This window comes from Suillus discolor (genome assembly GCF_016758755.1).
Source record: "Suillus discolor strain FC423 chromosome Unknown F5147scaffold_22, whole genome shotgun sequence".
NCBI classification, from domain to species: domain Eukaryota; kingdom Fungi; phylum Basidiomycota; class Agaricomycetes; order Boletales; family Suillaceae; genus Suillus; species Suillus discolor.
Window position 1 is genome coordinate 524,763 of NW_024541269.1, and position 18,058 is coordinate 542,820.

General features: G+C 45.7%; 9 protein-coding genes across 9 annotated transcripts; 5 read left to right on the plus strand and 4 right to left on the minus strand.

Moving 5' to 3' along the window:
• Window positions 1–298: 298 nt before the first annotated feature.
• Window positions 299–934, minus strand: F5147DRAFT_691148 (uncharacterized protein). Its single transcript, XM_041437121.1, has 3 exons — window positions 637–934; window positions 396–575; window positions 299–338 (listed from the first exon to the last, which is right to left on the minus strand). Exons 1-2 carry the CDS (start codon window positions 734–736, stop codon window positions 409–411), a joined length of 267 nt encoding a protein of 88 aa, XP_041293848.1. The 5' UTR covers window positions 737–934; the 3' UTR covers window positions 299–338; window positions 396–408.
• A 1,114-nt stretch (window positions 935–2,048) lies between these two features.
• F5147DRAFT_691159 (proline-specific peptidase) lies at window positions 2,049–3,170 on the minus strand. The gene is made up of 2 exons (XM_041437122.1): window positions 2,365–3,170; window positions 2,049–2,312 (listed from the first exon to the last, which is right to left on the minus strand). The coding sequence occupies exons 1-2, from the start codon at window positions 3,015–3,017 to the stop codon at window positions 2,054–2,056; spliced, it is 912 nt and encodes a 303-aa protein (XP_041293849.1). The 5' UTR covers window positions 3,018–3,170; the 3' UTR covers window positions 2,049–2,053.
• Window positions 3,171–4,616: 1,446 nt separating this feature from the next.
• Window positions 4,617–5,209, plus strand: F5147DRAFT_652155 (uncharacterized protein; the record flags this gene model as incomplete). The annotated part of the gene is made up of 3 exons (XM_041433594.1): window positions 4,617–4,739; window positions 4,788–5,124; window positions 5,178–5,209. The coding sequence occupies 3 exons, from the start codon at window positions 4,617–4,619 to the stop codon at window positions 5,207–5,209; spliced, it is 492 nt and encodes a 163-aa protein (XP_041293850.1).
• A 686-nt stretch (window positions 5,210–5,895) lies between these two features.
• F5147DRAFT_772825 (uncharacterized protein) lies at window positions 5,896–8,524 on the plus strand (the record flags this gene model as incomplete). Its single annotated transcript, XM_041441382.1, has 4 exons — window positions 5,896–6,025; window positions 6,869–7,335; window positions 7,384–8,426; window positions 8,488–8,524. 4 exons carry the CDS (start codon window positions 5,896–5,898, stop codon window positions 8,522–8,524), a joined length of 1,677 nt encoding a protein of 558 aa, XP_041293851.1.
• Window positions 8,525–8,814: 290 nt separating this feature from the next.
• F5147DRAFT_745423 (uncharacterized protein) lies at window positions 8,815–9,360 on the plus strand (the record flags this gene model as incomplete). Its single annotated transcript, XM_041439749.1, has 2 exons — window positions 8,815–9,127; window positions 9,227–9,360. 2 exons carry the CDS (start codon window positions 8,815–8,817, stop codon window positions 9,358–9,360), a joined length of 447 nt encoding a protein of 148 aa, XP_041293852.1.
• A 1,527-nt stretch (window positions 9,361–10,887) lies between these two features.
• Window positions 10,888–12,119, plus strand: F5147DRAFT_575367 (uncharacterized protein; the record flags this gene model as incomplete). Its single annotated transcript, XM_041431268.1, has 3 exons — window positions 10,888–11,173; window positions 11,195–11,244; window positions 11,295–12,119. Coding segments are annotated over 3 exons (1,161 nt in total), but the record flags the coding sequence as incomplete, so codon positions are not given.
• Window positions 12,120–13,707: 1,588 nt separating this feature from the next.
• F5147DRAFT_575506 (uncharacterized protein) lies at window positions 13,708–14,196 on the plus strand (the record flags this gene model as incomplete). Its single annotated transcript, XM_041431275.1, has 2 exons — window positions 13,708–13,803; window positions 13,855–14,196. Coding segments are annotated over 2 exons (438 nt in total), but the record flags the coding sequence as incomplete, so codon positions are not given.
• A 178-nt stretch (window positions 14,197–14,374) lies between these two features.
• F5147DRAFT_772828 (uncharacterized protein) lies at window positions 14,375–14,851 on the minus strand (the record flags this gene model as incomplete). Its single annotated transcript, XM_041441383.1, has 1 exon — window positions 14,375–14,851. The coding sequence occupies one exon, from the start codon at window positions 14,849–14,851 to the stop codon at window positions 14,375–14,377; it is 477 nt and encodes a 158-aa protein (XP_041293855.1).
• A 404-nt stretch (window positions 14,852–15,255) lies between these two features.
• Window positions 15,256–16,953, minus strand: F5147DRAFT_772829 (uncharacterized protein; the record flags this gene model as incomplete). The annotated part of the gene is made up of 8 exons (XM_041441384.1): window positions 15,256–15,626; window positions 15,673–15,736; window positions 15,784–15,804; window positions 15,874–15,953; window positions 16,012–16,225; window positions 16,291–16,401; window positions 16,454–16,552; window positions 16,618–16,953. The coding sequence occupies 8 exons, from the start codon at window positions 16,951–16,953 to the stop codon at window positions 15,256–15,258; spliced, it is 1,296 nt and encodes a 431-aa protein (XP_041293856.1).
• Between the last annotated feature and the right edge of the window lie 1,105 nt (window positions 16,954–18,058).

Below are 18,058 nucleotides of genomic sequence, written 5' to 3' on the forward strand. Positions count from 1 at the left end.
AACACAGAAGGACTAGTAGAAACAAGCAACCTGGACCAGAAACACGTCGGGCCCGCTACGATCGACCCAAACAAACGCAGGCCCACCTCATCTACTAACCTTTTTGTTGCAGTCTTCCTTTTGTGCTTACTTGCGTCGTCCTGCCAGACGGCGCAGGGAGTACGTGTTCGAATACACAGATATTATAGTGCCAACTGCCACACCACCAAAAAAACCATATACGAGGGAAAGCATATGACGAGACATGTCCAACGTAGGGTCTACGATCCAAAAGGACTCATTCTGATGGGAAAAAAAGCTATTCTCCCAGCACCAGCCAGTTCCAGTTACAGAGACAGCTGTCACATTAATGTATCACTGACATTATTGACACGGCAAGCAAGAAGCGGGCTCACACTTTCTTTCCTCTTATGTGCAGTTCGCATACCCATCGTCACCTACACCTCCGTTGACGACATAACAGCACTCCATACAAGTGCACATTTTAACGGTTTCGACAATGTTGTCTTCATTGCAGTAAAACAAAAATGGCATGTTCCCGTTATAACCCGCGAGTCGTCCACACTCATAATTGCCTGCAAGCACCCGTAAGTATGCGGTCTGAGATCAACTTGAAAATATGTGCTGAATACTCACTATTATGGGCACATGGCCCCCCGTTGGGGTCTTGTGCTTTAACGATGCCCACCAACACTGCGGCAGACATAATCATAGTGGTGAGTGAGACGAACTTCATTGTGGCACGAGTCGAGGATGGGTCTTCAGTGACTGTGGATGATATTTTTTGTTATTGGACTGAGATATTACCGCTTCGCTTTTATACACGAGCAGTAAAGGGCAGTCAGCCCAAAAACATGTACCTGCTGTGCGTCCGACTAAGTGAACTAATGCGCCGTGGCAACACGATATCTCTAGACGTGGCTCTATGAGAACTCGGTAGTGTCAAGCTCGCGTCCAAATTTCATAGACGGATCATATGAAATTTGGACGCGAGCTTGGCACTACCGAGTTCTCATAGAGCCACGTCTAACGTCCGCTTTCCGCATTTGCATAGTTCAGTTTTCAGCTTTCCCGATGATCCTCTAATCAATGATTTGTTTTCTGTTGTTCGGTGTGGCGCGACCCTATGCTGGACGTACAGTACGTGTACGGTATTTGTAGTTTATCTAGTGACAAGCGGTGACTTCAGTCGTTGCTTTATTACAAAAGCAGACTTTTGTACATTATCTTTCTCTTCGTTTACTCCTAAAAATATGCACAGCGTACCTCTGTTTTTTGACACAGGACAATGCAGTAATAAAACAACGACATGCTTGGAAGGAGGTGGCAGGTATTCTGAATAGGTGAGGATAAATTTGCAAATAATGGTAGCGAATGCCTGTTGAGCCTGAGAGCGAAAAGATATTGAGAAATGTCGATGTCGAACCCATGATCTTATTCTAATGAATAGACACCACCACTTACTTTCCCAGCTATGATGAATACAGGCAGCGCACGATTGCCGTCACCAAGAGGTTCTACTAGTTCCTGTGAAAATAGCATGAGCAAGGTACGACGCCGAGCAGTAGGTAACAGGAAGACAGCGAACATCATCCCCGTATAGATCGGAAGTGTGGGTAGGAGTTCCATCGTCGGTCACTGCAAAACCAATATTCTCGTTCCAACAGTGAAGACTGCGGCTATCGCTAAGTCGCCGTCAGGATCAGGCGACAGGTAGAGCGCCAAGCGGTGTAGCGGTCCTATTTCGAGTAGTTTTTCTTGTCATATTTGTAACTAGATGAATATTATGAACACAAACCAATTCATGAAAAGTACAGGTGGTCGTTATATAGTGCTGGAACGAAAGAACGAATGAGAAGTGGCAACAGAGCAGATCACAAAAATTGCTTAACTACTAAGATGTTACCTTACCCGATTTAGACTGTTGCGCGCTTGACAGGTGCACCTAAGGCAGGATAACGCCTTGAGATTCTTTCCTGAGCCCGTGGAAGGTGCAAATCACTGGACATTCCATTCTCATGCATTCAGTCTTATATTTTACAGGATTTACTATTCAAGCATATGTCAAAAAATCAGCCACCACTTGAAAGTATCTCGCCTGGTCCTCCTCCTCCAAGAATGGCATGTGACGTTGCGAAAACTGCGCCCACTTCACATGCGGGATTCTCTGGAAGAAAGGACTCACGCAGACGTCCTGCGCTTCGTCCATCACACCGTTGGTGAGCAGAGTAGGAGTCGTGATTGTGTGAATCTGATCCAGACACGACCATGACTTCAGCGTTCCCGTAATCGTGAACTCTGACGGTCCATTCCTGGAATCCATGATCAGTACATATCAGAAAGGTTCGTCAAGATATCACCTACATCGTGTGATACACGGTGGGATGTTGCATCATGGCCGCAAAGGACGCCTCCATCACCTTTGGCCAGGGGCTCTTGCAAACGTGCTTTTCGAAGAAGATCCCTACCATTTGTTCATATTCAGGACTATCCGTTGTCCCCTCTTTTTCGTGCCTCTCAATCGCCTCCCTCACATCCGCTGGCAGCGCTTTCAGCAGCTGGCGGGTGCTCTGTTCCCACAGTGCCATGGACGGCGTTCCGCTGGTGAGGACGAGGTGTTCGAGACCCACAGGATGTCTGTAGCTGGCGTAGTGCGCCCCTAGCATCGCTCCCCAGGAGTGACCCAGAAGAGCGAAGCCATTCTGGACACCAAGGTGGGCAACAAGGTTGTCCAGCTCATCCATGAAGAGATCAACGGTCCAAAACTCTTTGGGTTTGTCCGCCACACCTTCAAAAAAGGACTTTCCGATACCGATCTGGTCGTAAAAGACGACAGGGATGTTACATTTGTTGTGAATTTCGACGAGAGGTGTCATATACTCATGCGAGACGCCGGGGCCGCCGTGCAGCACGATGAGAGGGTGGGCACCCGAAGTGAGATCGCCGACGATTTTGTACCAAGTCTGGTACGTGTCATCTCCGACTTTGAAATCTACCTTGCCTGTAACTTCAGCCATTAGAAGTTGTTCGTATGGAGCTTGTTTCGAGAGCGAGCTAACGACGAGCAGGACGCAACCCTTTATGTATACATGAAGGATGTTTCAACGTTCAAGCTGGACTATTTCGGTTGTTTGTCCATCGCCCGAAATGAAACGGCGGTGTTTGGGAGGCTGATCATCATATCAGTCGTGCTAGCGCTGTACATGATTCTTCGAGGGTTGATTTCGTAATTGGTCTTAACATGCGAACCAATCAAATCGTCCATCATTTCGCGGTGATTTGAGTAGTTCCCGCTGCCTTCTCTTCCCAATAACTAGGTTTGAACTTGTTTCCATGATGGTCCATCGATTGCACTGATGACTGACACGGCGTGGGTGACTTATCTACAGTGTTACTTCATAGCTGTTCTGTAAGTTCAAGTTTCAATGGGGAGACTTCGAGCAGCATCGACCAATATTGTTGTAGCTAGGCAACCGAGTCAGCATAACGATCGCAAGAAGGTATGTGGCTGCTACCCAAAGTCAATACTGCGCGAGATTACACTGATTTGTGACAAGGTATACGTACACTCAGTACAGCATGTGCACACCAGCTGGCGTTGGACGTCAAATAGGCTTATCTTGCAAGAAGATGATTCTATGGCATGGTGTCAAGGCCGCCGAGCGCCGTTACGATACAGGTATACTACGGTATGTATTGTCAACAAGTACAGTCTTAGTCGCCAATAATTCGATTGCGACGGTACCTGCGATATTTTGGACCCACAAGATGCTGATAGCAATGGGCAAGCCACTTCCACACATCTCCGACACCTCAAGTCTCTTGATCACCTTTTGATCAGAGATTGCTTGAAGGACTCTAGTCGATTGAGGTAATGAGCCGTAAACATCTGAATGACATACCTTAAAGAGAAATGATGTATATAACTTCAATTTTCCCGCTGATGCAAGTCCATCACGTCCACGACAGACATCCGAACCCTTGAGTCCAACTTAGTCCTCCTTCGGATAATCGCCAATACCCGCTCGACACGTAATGCATTGTTGGTCATCAAAGCTGTCCAGAAATCCTGCTGATGAGTTAGATTAGCACTGCCATTGGCCAGGGCTAGCCAAGTTGGCCCAAGATCATTCCGATATGCTGGGTGGATCTCGCATATAATTATGTAATAACAATAACTCAGTAAGTGCCGGCTAATCGGATCACTTGGTCGCGTCCAGTGACTGCTCTTCAAATCACCCTTGCTATTATGATCAATTCAAGTCCAAGTCATTCTCCCCGTCATGTTCTTTTCCTCACGCTCTAGGTCATACAGGCCATTGAGTCTGACACCACAAGAAGTTATTGACTCTGAGAGTGATGACGACCACAAAGCAAAGTTGCATGAAACTTCACGAACTGTGCTCCACTGGCCTCTTGTCATCGTAATCTTCTGCACGTTCCTCAACCTGTTACTGATATCTACCCCTGCCTTTCTCCAAGACTCTTCGGTATCTTCAGACAAACTTATTACTCGAAAGAATGTCCACCTTCTCCGTCGTCCTTCTCAATATATGCGGTTCGACGAGATCGCACGGACGTCGCCTCCTATTCCGAGAGAATTCACAAGTTTCCCCATGTCTGTCAGCTTGGTGGATCATTCTGCACTAATTCATGTTTTTAATGACTATCTTGCCATGCGCACGACCCGTGCCGGCACAATCTCGCCTGATGACCGCAAAGTTCACGTTACACAATCTGTCAGTTTATCTTCCTTTTTTGTGTTCTATAGACTGACGGAATGAAAGGTTTCAACAATATTTCAATTCAGGGCGATCGACTGGGGCATGGAAAATTGCGAATTGCACCTCGCCGTTCCGCCTATGGACCGACCAACTACGCTTGCTTTATATCGCCTCAATGCCACTGTACCAGTTGATATTTCAACGTTATCGTTTAACGTACGACCGCCACGGGTCGCGAAACTTGATAACATTGTGCTAGGGCAAGACAGCTTGAACTGGCACAGAAAACTTTCTTGTGTAACGGACGACGTCCTTGTTTTCGAGTTGGCATGTTCGGAGGATGAGCCAAGCGGTAACTGCGATATAGAATGGTGGCAGGCTCACAAGGACACTGCACCAGGTCAGTGCTCTACCACTCTATGAAATTCGCTGACGGCATAATTGAACGTTTAGCTGTCTACATGATCCAGCGTTCCACTGTGTAACTTGATTTTCCTCGCATATAGAGACGAAGCATTTGGTTTATTTAACAGGTTTCAACATTTGGTTATAATCCTGTATCATCCTACTTGCCATCAGCCATCTTACTCGTGTACTTGCGAATGCGGATAAGTCCCACTCGGGTGTGTGCAGTATCAACACGTCGTCACGGCACATTCCGGCAGGTGAATACATGATCCACCGACGATCACGTACGAATAGATTCATGATTTAAATGATTCTATGTGAGCATCGTTACGTCAAAACTTCTGATGGCAGAACAAACTGAACGGCACAGAACGCTTTGCGGTATTTTCCGCGGTGGAAGCAGAAATGGTGTTACTTCTATCATCTCCCCGGGGAATATATTCGCATAATTTGAATCCTAAAAGCTGGAGCACCGTAACCATTATAGGAAACTTGCTGTGGGCTACTAGTACCGTTCAATGCTTGATGCGTACTAGTACAGTCACCTGCTTTGCGTGCAATCTGAGCGCCGAATTCCATCAAAGCATAAGTTCACGAGGTGAAACGAACCACAGCTAAGAATATATTTTTTGATTAAAACCAACGTACTCCGATTTGACGATCAAGTCAATTGAATAATGCTCGAGCGCGAAAGGGTACTTAAAGGACGCAACTCCCAATTTCATCTTAAGACGACACATCTTAACTACCATACCTCATCAACATGACCGTGCCTAACATCAGCAAACTCAGTTTCTATGTTCTACTCTTGTCGGTTGCCTTCGCACAGATCTTAGCGGTCAGTGCTGCAGAGAACAACCTGGAGTCTGATAATATGGATGGTATAGTTAATGGTGAGTAGGTCCTGGCGATTATGTGGAGCACGACTGATAACTTGGAGCTTATAGATGAGACATTTTGAAATCTAAATATCTGAAAGGTTGAAAGTTAACGCAAAGGATGTATTAGTACATGGGCACATTGCAGGTGACATTGGGGGTAGAAGATGTGTTCGCGCGTATGGGATTGTTTGTTTATACTGAATTCATCACGTGCCTCCCGTTACTGTGATTTTGAGTTCACTCGGAGTCCGTCGTCCGGGAGCCTAAACATATGCATGAACAAAAATCTATCGGCAATCTCCTTAGCAATTTACATGTATACGGGCAGACTCCAAACCATCGGCGGGTGTGTGAGAGTCTTCATACTATTACTTAATGCCACAAACCAAACATGTACAACATTATTTCAAACACCGCAACTTTGGACTCGACACACCCAGCCGACTGGCAAAAGATGTAAGGTAAACCTCATCCAGTTCCAGCACCCCTTAAGTAAGCAAGGTTGAGCTGTTCAACATCCTCAAATAACATGCATACGAAACCAATCTGCACTAAATATCATTGCTGGAAAGGTGTCTTATAAAGCTCCTCTTGAAGACCCAGGAAGAATTTTAAGTTTTGGATCAGAACTCATGGAGAAATAAGTCAAAAAAATCAAAAGTGTAAAATATCATTTACATGTGCTGGAACAGGGAGAAAAAAAAAAGAGAAATCCTCCTTGAAGTATTTGGCCGCTTATATAATCAAACACGTGACATGCTGCCAAGGGGGAGGTGAGGATGAATGGGCCTCAGAAATACCTCAAAAACCTCTGCTACTGGCATTAAAATGGGGAACAAGTCCAAAGCTGTCCAGGCACATCTCGCAAATCTCTCCAGAGCTCAGAAAAATACCTGGAGGCAACTGTTGAAGATATTTCTGACTCCGAGGATGCAGATTACACTCCTCCAAATCTTGATGATCATGATGACATGGAATCTGAGGGCTCAGAAGTGAGTGAAGATGAAGAAGCTGATATCAAGGATGATGCAGTATTGCTCACCTTCATCAATGTATTATCGATGGCTCAGGAGGCAGCCACAGAAGCAGAGAGGGCAAAAGCAAAGGCAAGCAAACAGCCAAAAACTTACACTGGCAACTCTGCACGCAGCCATCGACGATTTTCTGCAAAACGGAAGAAAATTGCAAGTGAGGGCCATCAATCATTTATTAGCAGCTGGCTTCAAGTTGTTGCACAGAAGACAAACCTCCAAGTCAGTCAGACTGTGTCCGAGTCTGAGTCAGTGGGGGCAACAGCTTCTGTTGAGTCTGTGTCTGTAATGGTGAGTAAATAGAATTGAATCAGGGTGACAAACCTCAATATCTTACAGGACTCTATGAATGGTGCAATAAATCTGCGAGAAGAGGAAGAGGAATCAGACTTGAGTGAACCCAGCAAGTCAGAGGGGGAATTCCTACCGAAAGCAGTCACTGTCAAGCAGCCAAAACAAATTGAGGAGATGCTACAAGATCTCCGGAATGGACAGTGCCCCCATGATAATGATCAAGAGACACTCACGGACATTACACTCAATGCTCTGAGTTACCAGGACTTTCCCGCACTGCGACATGTGCGGGCAAAACTGATAGTCCAAGCCAAAAATAAACAGCTTGATGTGATTTTCTGGGCCTGCATTTCTGCCATGACAGGTGCCCTCAACCTGTATCTTGATCCTGAACTGTCATATTCATGGTGTGAGGCTTCATTACTGGTCACAAAATCTCATGGCAAGGGATCAAGCCATGCCCGCAATATACGCACTTGGATTCATCATTTTCTCCATCACAAAAAACTCCCTCTTCATCATTATGGCCGTTATTCAAACTCCATTCTTGAGGACGAAGATTTTGCTCAAGACATTCAGCTTCATCTTATGGAGGTTGCAAAGCATGGCTACATATGCGCACAAGATATTGTCGACTATATCACAAGACCAGAAGTCCAGGGAAGGCTTGGTTCAAAGAAGACCGGAATCTCACTGGCCACTGCACAAAGATGGATGCACAAGTTGGATTGGCGATACGGGAAGAAACAGAATGGGATGTATATTGATGGTCATGAGCAGGAGGATGTAGTGAAGTACCGCAAGGAATTTTTGCAGCGCTGGAAAGAATATGAGAAGCGCATGGTAATGTACGATAATGATGGCAATGTCCTCACAAGTCCATCTGGATTCCCTGTTGCTCAAGGGTCTTGTTTCCGCCTCATTCTTGTCACCCACAACGAGTCAACATTCTATGCTAACGATCAATGGAAAAACCGCTGGAATCATTCTAGTGATAAGGCAACACCAGAACAGAAGGGCGAGGGGCCATCCTTGATGATTTCAGATATGGTGACACTCGACTTGGGAAGGTTGAAGGATGACGAGGAGTATGTCATTTTGAAATCCTGTTTGATTAGTACTGATGAGCCTATGACCTACTACTGACAGGGAGGCTCGCACTATCTTCAAAGCTGGCAAAAATTGAGATGGCTATTTTTCAGCTGAAGACTTCCTTGTCCAGGTTGAACGGGCAATAGATATATTTGAATGCAAAACCAATGGTTTTGCGCTGGTTTATTTATGTTCAATAATGTGCCTAGTCATCAAAAGCGTGCATCTGATGCGGTGTCCGCACAAAAAATGCCAAAACGGTCAAAGGCAGGCTGGACACCTATGAAGGATGGGCCGAAAATGCGCAGCGGCTCATTCAGAGATCTCCCGCAGGACTTCTACTTCCCACTGGAGCACCCAACAATGCCAGGATGGTTCAAAGGAATGGAGGTTATCATTCGCGAGTGGGGGCTCTGGCCTGAGGCTGGATGCAATGCTGAGTGTCCGGGATTCAAGTGTGTGCCGGGACACACAGACTGCTGCTGCCGGCGAATTCTGTTCTGCCAGCCAGACTTTGTTTCTCACAAGTCCCAGCTCGAAGAGTACATCACTTCTTGCGGTCATATCTTCGACTTCTATCCAAAATTTCACTGTGAATTGAATTTTATAGAACAATACTGGGGTGCAGTTAAATTCCGGTATCGCTCGAGTCAATGGACCTGTGATATGGAGCAGATGGAGTGCAATGTCATTGCATGTCTTGATGATTTTCCCCTTCTTCAGATCAAACGGTAAGTCATTCAACTCACAAGCTTTTCGACACTGACATTTTATTATAGTTATGCCAATTGATCAGCCCATTTCATATCAGCATATTCACAAGGTCTCACTGGTGCGCAGGCTGTATGGGTGAATCGAAAGTACCATGGACATCGTACTTTGCCTCCTGACATTGTTGAAGAGCTCAAAACAACCTTAGGATCTGTCTAGGCATAGATACATGATGTATATGGATTTATAAAATCTTTTTGAGCAATACCTAAGGCCTCTGGTCTCCAAAACGGCGGTCCTCAGAGTTGTGAAAAATTTTCACTAGAGATTTGGCCGCAACTTAGGGTTAGGGTTGGTGCTTACATGAGGTGCTGGAACCAGATGCAGCCTACCTTAGTGGCATGAAGTTTGCTTTTATTTGTCCCACTGAAAAAGACTTCCGAACATGCTGACATATCCCAAAAGAAATGGACATTAACTGGCGTCACATTGTTTATAAAAAGACAAATAATATTGTTGTGTGACAGAAATAATAATTAAATATTAATAATGCAGAGAACAATGAGAGAAAATGCATAAAACAAAGAGAGAGTCCTAGCTTTCGTGCTGTGACTGCTGTTGTGCTCATCATGGATACAAGTCTCATAAATCAGCTGGACAACGTGCTTGCATGTATGGAAGAAAACAATTTCACTCCAGCAGACTTCATCAACCACATTCTCGGAGGCACAGAACTTCGTTATGAGAACACGAGAAACTCACTAACAACGAAGTGCTGCCCTATACAGAGAAGAACACTCACACTCACATGTAACACAGTGGGCAATAACAATTGTGCGCAACATGCTGTGTGCTGAGGTGACCAATGTAGAGATACAACAATTGCTGGGCACTACACAAAGTAAGTAGCCAGCAATATAAAAATGTTGTGGTCATGCACAGCCTAGTCTGCTTTACTTGCAAGACAAGTGTGTTCGACCCAAGGGGTTTGCTGTATGGTATTAGAATAATCAGTTATAACAAAAGGGAGATAGTCTGAAGCGTGGGAAACAAAGTCCGAAGGTATAATTATGAGTCCGATGTCAAAAACATCGGGTCCGATGTTTTCGGGTTAGCGGGTTTGCCTCGGGTTGCGTTGGGTTAGCGTTGGGTTTGCGTTGGGAATATAGCAAATGTCGGGGATAGCAAATGGCGGGTTACTGTCAGATGTTTCGGATAAAGAAAGGATGATATTGCAGAATCCAACTAAGAACTATGAATATTGGATGACCTCCTCCTACTCAGAGGTAGAAAGGTAAAGTAAATAGGTAGGAGGTATGCGAAATATATAGTATCTATGTAGAATTTCGGAGTGCTATAGGCGAAAGTAGTAGCGCTGATTTTCGGGTCCAATGTCCTATGTAATAAGACACGATGTACTGTGGACATGTAATAACACATTCTACAATGTTAGCGACGTGAAAATGAATAACTGCACACCTAGTGGGGATAGATACGACAGGACAAGACATAGGGAGGACAAATGCGCGGGAAAATATTGGGTCCGATGCGCGGGAAACGTCGGGTCCGTCGGATTAGTGTTGGGTTTAGCAGATAAACATCGGATTGAGCGGGTTAGCGTTGGATTGAGCGGATGAGTGTCGGATAACATCGGGAAGTGATTCAGATGTTTGACACATATCAGAAAATAGCTGGATACGAGCCTAGCGCGAGCTCGAGTGCTACACCAATTTGACACTCAAAAAGAATGGACTGCACTTTAGAGCCACATCCGCAACTGCCGAACAACTGGAGAGTGCATTCATGCATCAGCTCACGGAAAAAATGCAGAGAATGGCACCTAACTTGTGGCATCTATTCTTCGCGCTACTCAACAGCACACTTCAGCAGTGGCGAGCTATGGGCAGGAATGTGAAAGTGGGTGATGAAGAGATGGATATTTATGTCGAAGAGGAGAGGGACCTTGGAGAATTTGGAGGTGATGACATCGGAGGAATGGTGTATGAAGATGATGTGGATGAAGAAGCTGATGGTGCCTTTGAGAAGTGATCAGGAAAATGCCAATGTCATGCAGCTGAAAGAAATGCTGCATTGTTGATCACTGTGAGCTGATATTTGCGTGTTGAAGGCTGCATCGCTAACAAAAACTGCAGAGAACCATTGTAATGATTAGCATATGCCTTCAGACCTCTAATGCACAGTGCAACCTACTACAAGGATGGCTCGGGTTCTTTATGAGGTCAGTGTGTGTCCCTGAGAAAGTTGTTGAAGTCTTTGCCCATGCAGGTTCGTCAATTAGCTTGACATCAATACACAATGCTGTCTTGTCAATATCCAAAGAGATCAGTAGCAAAATCAAGTGTGAGGTCAGGACATTACAAGCTGGATTCGCATACAACAATTTCGACATCCAATTCAAAGCCACCCAGCCTATGCTGGAACACCAAGGGTCTTTTGTCAGTGCGACATCAGCAACCGTCATTCCTCTATATGGCATCAATAACAATAATGCCGATGCTTTGCAATCCTCAGTGCAGCTCTGGGATCGGGATTCACACAATCCATCACCATCGGTACTACCTGTGATGATGGAGTGGAAAAGCTTCCTTCAATTGCACAAAAATGATGCTTACAGTCGTCAAACACATCCCAATAAACTGAGCCCTTGCCAGGAAGCATTTTCATGGCACGTTCGTGCCATTCTTGTCAACCAGGTTGAAGGATTCAAGCACTTCACAAAAGAGCTGAATGAGCCTGATACAGTCAAAAGAATCCCTTTGCACAAAACAACTCAAATACCTTGTCAGGCAATGGATATCAAGCAATCCACACCAGATGGGAATATCGAAGTTCTCAATAGCTTGTTTAGACAAGGAGGCATCAGCGATCCTTGTGAGAGTGAGTTTGATGTGGAGCACGATGTGGACATGTTGGAGCACATCATACTGATCCATGGTAACCTTTTGACGAAGGAGTGACTGGATACTGTCCATAACAGCTGGCAAATTGAGCACACACCAAAGAGCTGCTTCCAATATGTGATCTTCTTACCTGGGTTGTTCCACTATAAGATGGCTTGCGCAGATGCCATCTGGAGAACATATATTCAGCCGAAGGAGGGCCGGGATAATGAGAACAGCCTGTCCCAACACACTGCAGTCCTTTGGCCAGAGGAAACTGGTAAAATGGTCAGTAAACCTGGCTTTTGGTGAGTGCATGATGTCATTCACCATGACATCTGGGCATCGATGCTGGACTGTTGGCGATGTAGCACTCGAGCTCGTGCTGAGCATGTATTCATTGATTTCTTGATACACGTTCAATGCCTGTCACTTTCCTATGTAACCTGACACTAACCCGCATAACCTGACGCAAACCCGACACTTTGACTAGCGGACCTGACATTTCAGCCACATTGGCCGACCCAAAATCCTGCGCACTTGTTCTATCTGTGTCCCGTTATGTCTTGCTAGCCCCACTAGGTGCATAGTCGATTATTTCGCACATTACTCACGTCGTAGCCAGCGCTATTACATGTTTTCCCATCATCCGCAGCGCCTCGTGTTAGTTTACATGTATTTCGGACCCAAAATCATCGGCCACTACTTTCACCTATGGGATTCCGGATTTCTACATACTTACATATATATTGGACTGACTACAAGTATTTTCATTATCCAAGTAGTAGGGAGCCATTTCCCAATACTTAGTGGTCAAACCCAATATTTCGTAGTTCTTAGTTGACATTGCGAATATTACCGCTCTTTCTATCCAAAACACCTGTCATGATTATTATTCTGCATACTGCTCGCTTTCCCAATGTTTGCTATCACACTTCCTGCTAACCCGCTAAACCCGAACCCGAAACCTGCTAACCCGAAACCTGAAAACATCGGACCCGACACTTTGACATCGGACATCATAGATATACCTTCAGACATTGTTTCTCATGCTTGGACTTTTGACCGGTTATCATTTCACTAACTACAGATCTATTCCATACAGCAAACCCCTCAGGTCGAATGCACTTGTCTTGCAAGTATAGCAGGCTAGTCTGTGCACGACCACAACATTTTTTATATTGCTGGTTACTTACTTTGTGTAGTGTCCAGCTATTGTTGTATCTCTACAGCGAATCAAAGCAGAGAGTGAGAATCAGGAATGGAGCATGCTGGAGAAGTTTGCGGCCTCTGAGCCAACATGGGATGACATGGTGGTAATGTCACGTACCATTGTGCAGAAGTATGTTGCAACAACACCAGGCCTCGATGAAGCACGAGCACAACCGCCGACCATCCGTGACAAGTGACTTGAAAACCAAACACTTTGAAACAGGGATGAGCTGATGTACATTGATGTCTGTCAAGCTATGAATACTGGTGACATCAGGAGAGTGGAAGTGTCATTCTTACCGTGGATTTACATGTTCAAAGCTACGGGAAAACACAAGTACGCTTCCCAGATGACAAGATTTCTTGTAAACCTTTAGTTTAACTGGCCAAACAAACTAAGGTCAGTAGGAGTTGCTCGTCTTGACTGTGCATCATCTGAAAATATGTCAGTGATATCATTCAAATGAACTTGCTTTGCAACCCCTCCAGGCACACGCTAGCATTTAACACTGTAGATTGGGTTGTTGAGAGGAATAATCTGTACACCAAGGTTAGTTCCTGGCTGCTTCAAGTTGGAAGATTAATGTGTGACCATGCGCAGGTCATATACAGAGGTGGAGGTCTGAATGGTACAATTGAACACATTATTAAAGAATCACCTCTAATCGAGGTCTACTGTAAGTGCCATGTCATCATCAAAAACAGATTCCACCTTCAACATCAAACAATTTGTCATGCACAACCTGATATGATGAATACAATCTGTAAGTTGTCAATGAGAATAAAGGAGAACTATGTACATATAAAGAAGAATGGTCGGAAGGCCCTGTGGTCAATTCCCGATCAGATCAACGAAGGGATGGTGCTGATGCAAGAGCAGAAAATAGTTAGTGAGGAAGAGACAACTATTTTTGACATTGACAGAGATGACTTTATTGACTAACCTGGAGGTGCTGCCATGGCCGGCATATTTTCTACATTAGATCTTGACTTTCGGGGTTTGGCAATATATCTTGGACAAAGTTTGTTGGATGCTGTGAAGAAAAATGGATACTATAAGACTGTAGGCATAGTGAGCAATGTGTACCTATATGATCAGTGCTACCACAAGCACAACACTTTCATGAATGTTTTGATGACACCGCGATGCCATTTGTGGCAAAGGTGCTGGTGTTCAGTTGGTGGTTTGCCGATGACAATGAGCCAAGTGGAGGTGAAACAATTGTAGCAGGTGGTGCGGGAGGTTTGACAATGGGCAAAGGGATGCAAGTGAGAATAATATCTAGGATGCTTTGCCTGTATTTGGAGGAGTAGCACCATGATGTCTGCTGGAAGAGAGAAGTTGTTGACAAGATCTTATGGTAGTGGGCGAGGTCGACTATACTGTTCAGGATCTTGTTTGACATGATCATTTGGGGTCCAAAAAAGTCATCGGCATCGAGATCCTCCTCAATTATTTTTGAGTCCCTCCATTTGATGAGCTCCTGTTGAAGCTTGCATTTGCTGTCGGTCATTTTGTATGGCTTGACCTTGTACTTTGGTTTTGTGCGAGTTGACACAAGTTGTTGCAGAGGGAAGAGCTGTGAATGTAATTCCATTTCGTTACACACATCACAGCAAATGTGTGACACCCATGCAGCGCATCTTTCACAGCATGCATTCCCTTGTTCTCGATGACCTCAATGTTAGTTCAATCAACTCTATCCAACCTTGAAATTCTCACCTATTAGGTTTGGATTATTGAAATATTCATTTGTAACTCGGTGACGGCAGAATCCTCGAAGGTGAGCATTGATAAATGCATACATAGGGATCTGCATGGGTAAACCCCCAGGTACCAGAGGCCATACCCCCACCCATACCCCAAGATATACCCAGACCCTCACTGCGGGTACGGGTTTTTCGACGGGTGTGAGTAATGAGACCCCGGGTACCACCTGTCAAGGGTATACCCGTGGGTCTCCTGCAAAATTCATACTAAACTACGACAGAAGATAACTAGCTACTTGATGATAATGTGATCCCACCCATCCTCCAGGCCCACCTCTTCCTCTGCTTTCAGATCGGGCAACATACTCACGTTCACGACATCCTCACTCTTCACAAGGTTAAGCTTGCTCCAGAATCCAAGACAGAGCAGCGCACGTGTTGACTCTGTGGAAAGGCGTGACTGAACATGCGAGAGCAAAAGACGGCCGCGGCTGAAGAGACGTTCGACATCGACTGAGGTAGCTGCAACTTGGTTAGTGACGTAGCAGTAGTAGGTAGCACGAGTGAAAATAAAAACATACCAGGGATGGTTAAATAATCCAGTCCCATTCAGCGAGAGGTGTGGGTACAATCCACGGTGTTCGTACCACCATGCAAGAGCATCTGGAGCATCCTCAACATCAGGCACTCAGATAGCGGTCCAGTTCACTGTGGAGGTCCGTTGTTTTTGGTGGTGCGAGGGCTGGCATTTGATCGAAGATATTGGTCTTGCTCTGTGGTGATGTTAGTACTGGAAATCAAGGAAGAAAAAAATACACACCATGGATGAACTTGTCTTTGACTGAATTTCAGTTGTTGTTCAGTCCTCGACAGTCATGTGTTCATACGAGCACTTGTATTCTTCACGTACAAGTGTTTCCGCTGTATTCACCCAGTTGTCTTCCCAACCGGCATTTTTGAAGTACAATAATTTATGATGGGGATGTAGGACTACGATACAAATAATTAGCATTTGAAAAATTGATGAAGTAAGTCAAATGAAACTCACCCATTGCGATTCGATAGACTTCGGAGGTATCTGTTAGTTCATAGTACCTGTTGAGAGTCTTCTTTGCTAGATGGACGGCAGCTTGAATAGCTGGTAGATATTTCGGGTGGCATGAGTAGCTTGTTAGCTCGTTGTGGATGAGGTCCATGGCTGGAATTACTGTTGCAAGATTCGGTGTCAAACGTGAGAAGAATAGAGTTGCGTCTTTGAGAATCTAGATCAAAGGAACAATTAGTCATAAACAATGTGGTGCCAAGGTGGTGCCAAAAATAACCTCACCTTAAGCACGTCTCTCAGCTGACCTGCAATATCCCACTCCTCATCACTAAGCTCAAACTCCCGCAGGCCCAAATCCCGACGTTGGGTTGCGATATCGACAGCCTTTCGATGCTTGACAGTGTAATTCAACATATCGAATGTTGAGTTCCACCTCGTAGCTGACATCACGAGGCATCAGCATGACGGACACCTCCAATGAACGGAGTGCCTCATGCCAGGCAGGAAGGAGAATAGTGGTGGAGTGTATGAGTTTGAATGCAACCTTGCAGCAGCTGCGCGAGATGGTGCTGTTAGTCTTCAAGGTGCGCAATGTTTTTTTTTACTTACCTTCACCAACACTAATTTTATCGGACATATTTGTTGCCATAGCTGCTTGCGCTCATGCTCAGACAGCAACTCCACTTCATCAATCCACCCCTCATCATTGTCTCCCAGCAGACTGTCATCCTCTGCACCCTCAGCAGCATAGTTGTCCATATGCAGGTCCTCCATGTCATTCTCGCTGCTGACATCGTTATCAAGCACCCAAGTCACCTCTTTCTTCGTCATGTCAAACTCCTTGAGCAGCGACTTCGCCACCAGGTTAATGGTGTGCAAGAAACACCTTGTATGATTGGCCTTTCCAGGGAAGGAGGGAAGAGCCTCTGCAAGATTGTCCACCATCACGGTGTTGTTCACGGCATTATTGCAGGTAACACAGGAGCCCCTTCAGTAACATTTTCCAACTTAGTCGGACAGCCAAAGGTTGAGATTCTGCCCAGTTAAGCGGGCCATCCAAGGTGGGCCCATGGGCAGGGTGGGAGCGGGTGGGCCCACAGTACAGAAATTACCCATACTGGCGGGTGGGCTGAGGTGTGATATCCATAGTGATGAGTGGGCCCAAATTGTGTGACCGGGTGGGCCTGCATGCTTGAGGGTGAGAATGGGCCCGGCAGATGTGTGAAAATTGTGACAGATGGGCCCAAAATGTGCGACCGGGTGGGCCAGCTTGTAGGCATACTTGGAAAAAAGGGCAACAGATGGGCCCAAAATGTGCGACCGGATGGGCCTGCATGCTCGAGGATAGGCCCAGCGGATCTGCATTTGATATTGAAAATCGTGACGGATGGGCCCAAAATGTGCGACCGGGTGGGCCTGCATGCTCGAGGATAGGCCCAGCAGATCTACATTTGATATTGAAAATCGTGACAGATGGGCCCAGTGCATATGCAGGTGGTCTCGGAAACACGGATGGGCCCAACTCCCAAGTATTGGGACTTGGAAACAGCGACAGATGGGTCCAATCCCGTTGTATTTGGACTCGGAAAAGGAGACGGATGGGCCCAGTCCCACTGTATTTGGACCCGGAAAAGATGACAGATGGGCCCAGTCCTGCTGTATTTGGACTCAGAAAAGGCTACGAATGGGCCCACCCCCCATGGATTTGGGCGAAAAATGGGCACAGAAACACCACGGGTGAGAAGTGGATTAAGGCTTCTTGCAGTTGCAGAAGCAGGTGCAAATTCAATGCACGGATTGGCCAAGGGAATACTAATATGAAGGGGCCGAACTGGCCCAGCACATACAAATTCAGTGCGTGGATCAGTCCAGCGCACAGAAATATCTGGCCTAACCGGATGTTTTGAACCTAGTATATACAAACTCAATATGCAGATCGGCCCGGTGCATACTTATCCGGGCGGGCCCAATAGGCCCATTAAACAAGTACCGGAAGAGCACAGCTGGTTATTCTAGGCACAGTGCATATAAATTCGTGTGTGTATCGCAC

Bases quoted from the DNA above. Each gene is read 5' to 3' on its own strand.
- F5147DRAFT_691148 (XM_041437121.1), bottom strand. From the start codon at position 736: ATGAAGTTCGTCTCACTCACCACTATGATTATGTCTGCCGCAGTGTTG. The intron at 576-636 runs GTGAGTATTCAG...GGGTGCTTGCAG, and splicing joins GGGGCCATGTGCCCATAATA to GCAATTATGAGTGTGGACGA.
- F5147DRAFT_691159 (XM_041437122.1), bottom strand. From the start codon at position 3,017: ATGGCTGAAGTTACAGGCAAGGTAGATTTCAAAGTCGGAGATGACACG. The intron at 2,313-2,364 runs GTAGGTGATATC...CATGGATTCCAG, and splicing joins CCCACCGTGTATCACACGAT to GAATGGACCGTCAGAGTTCA.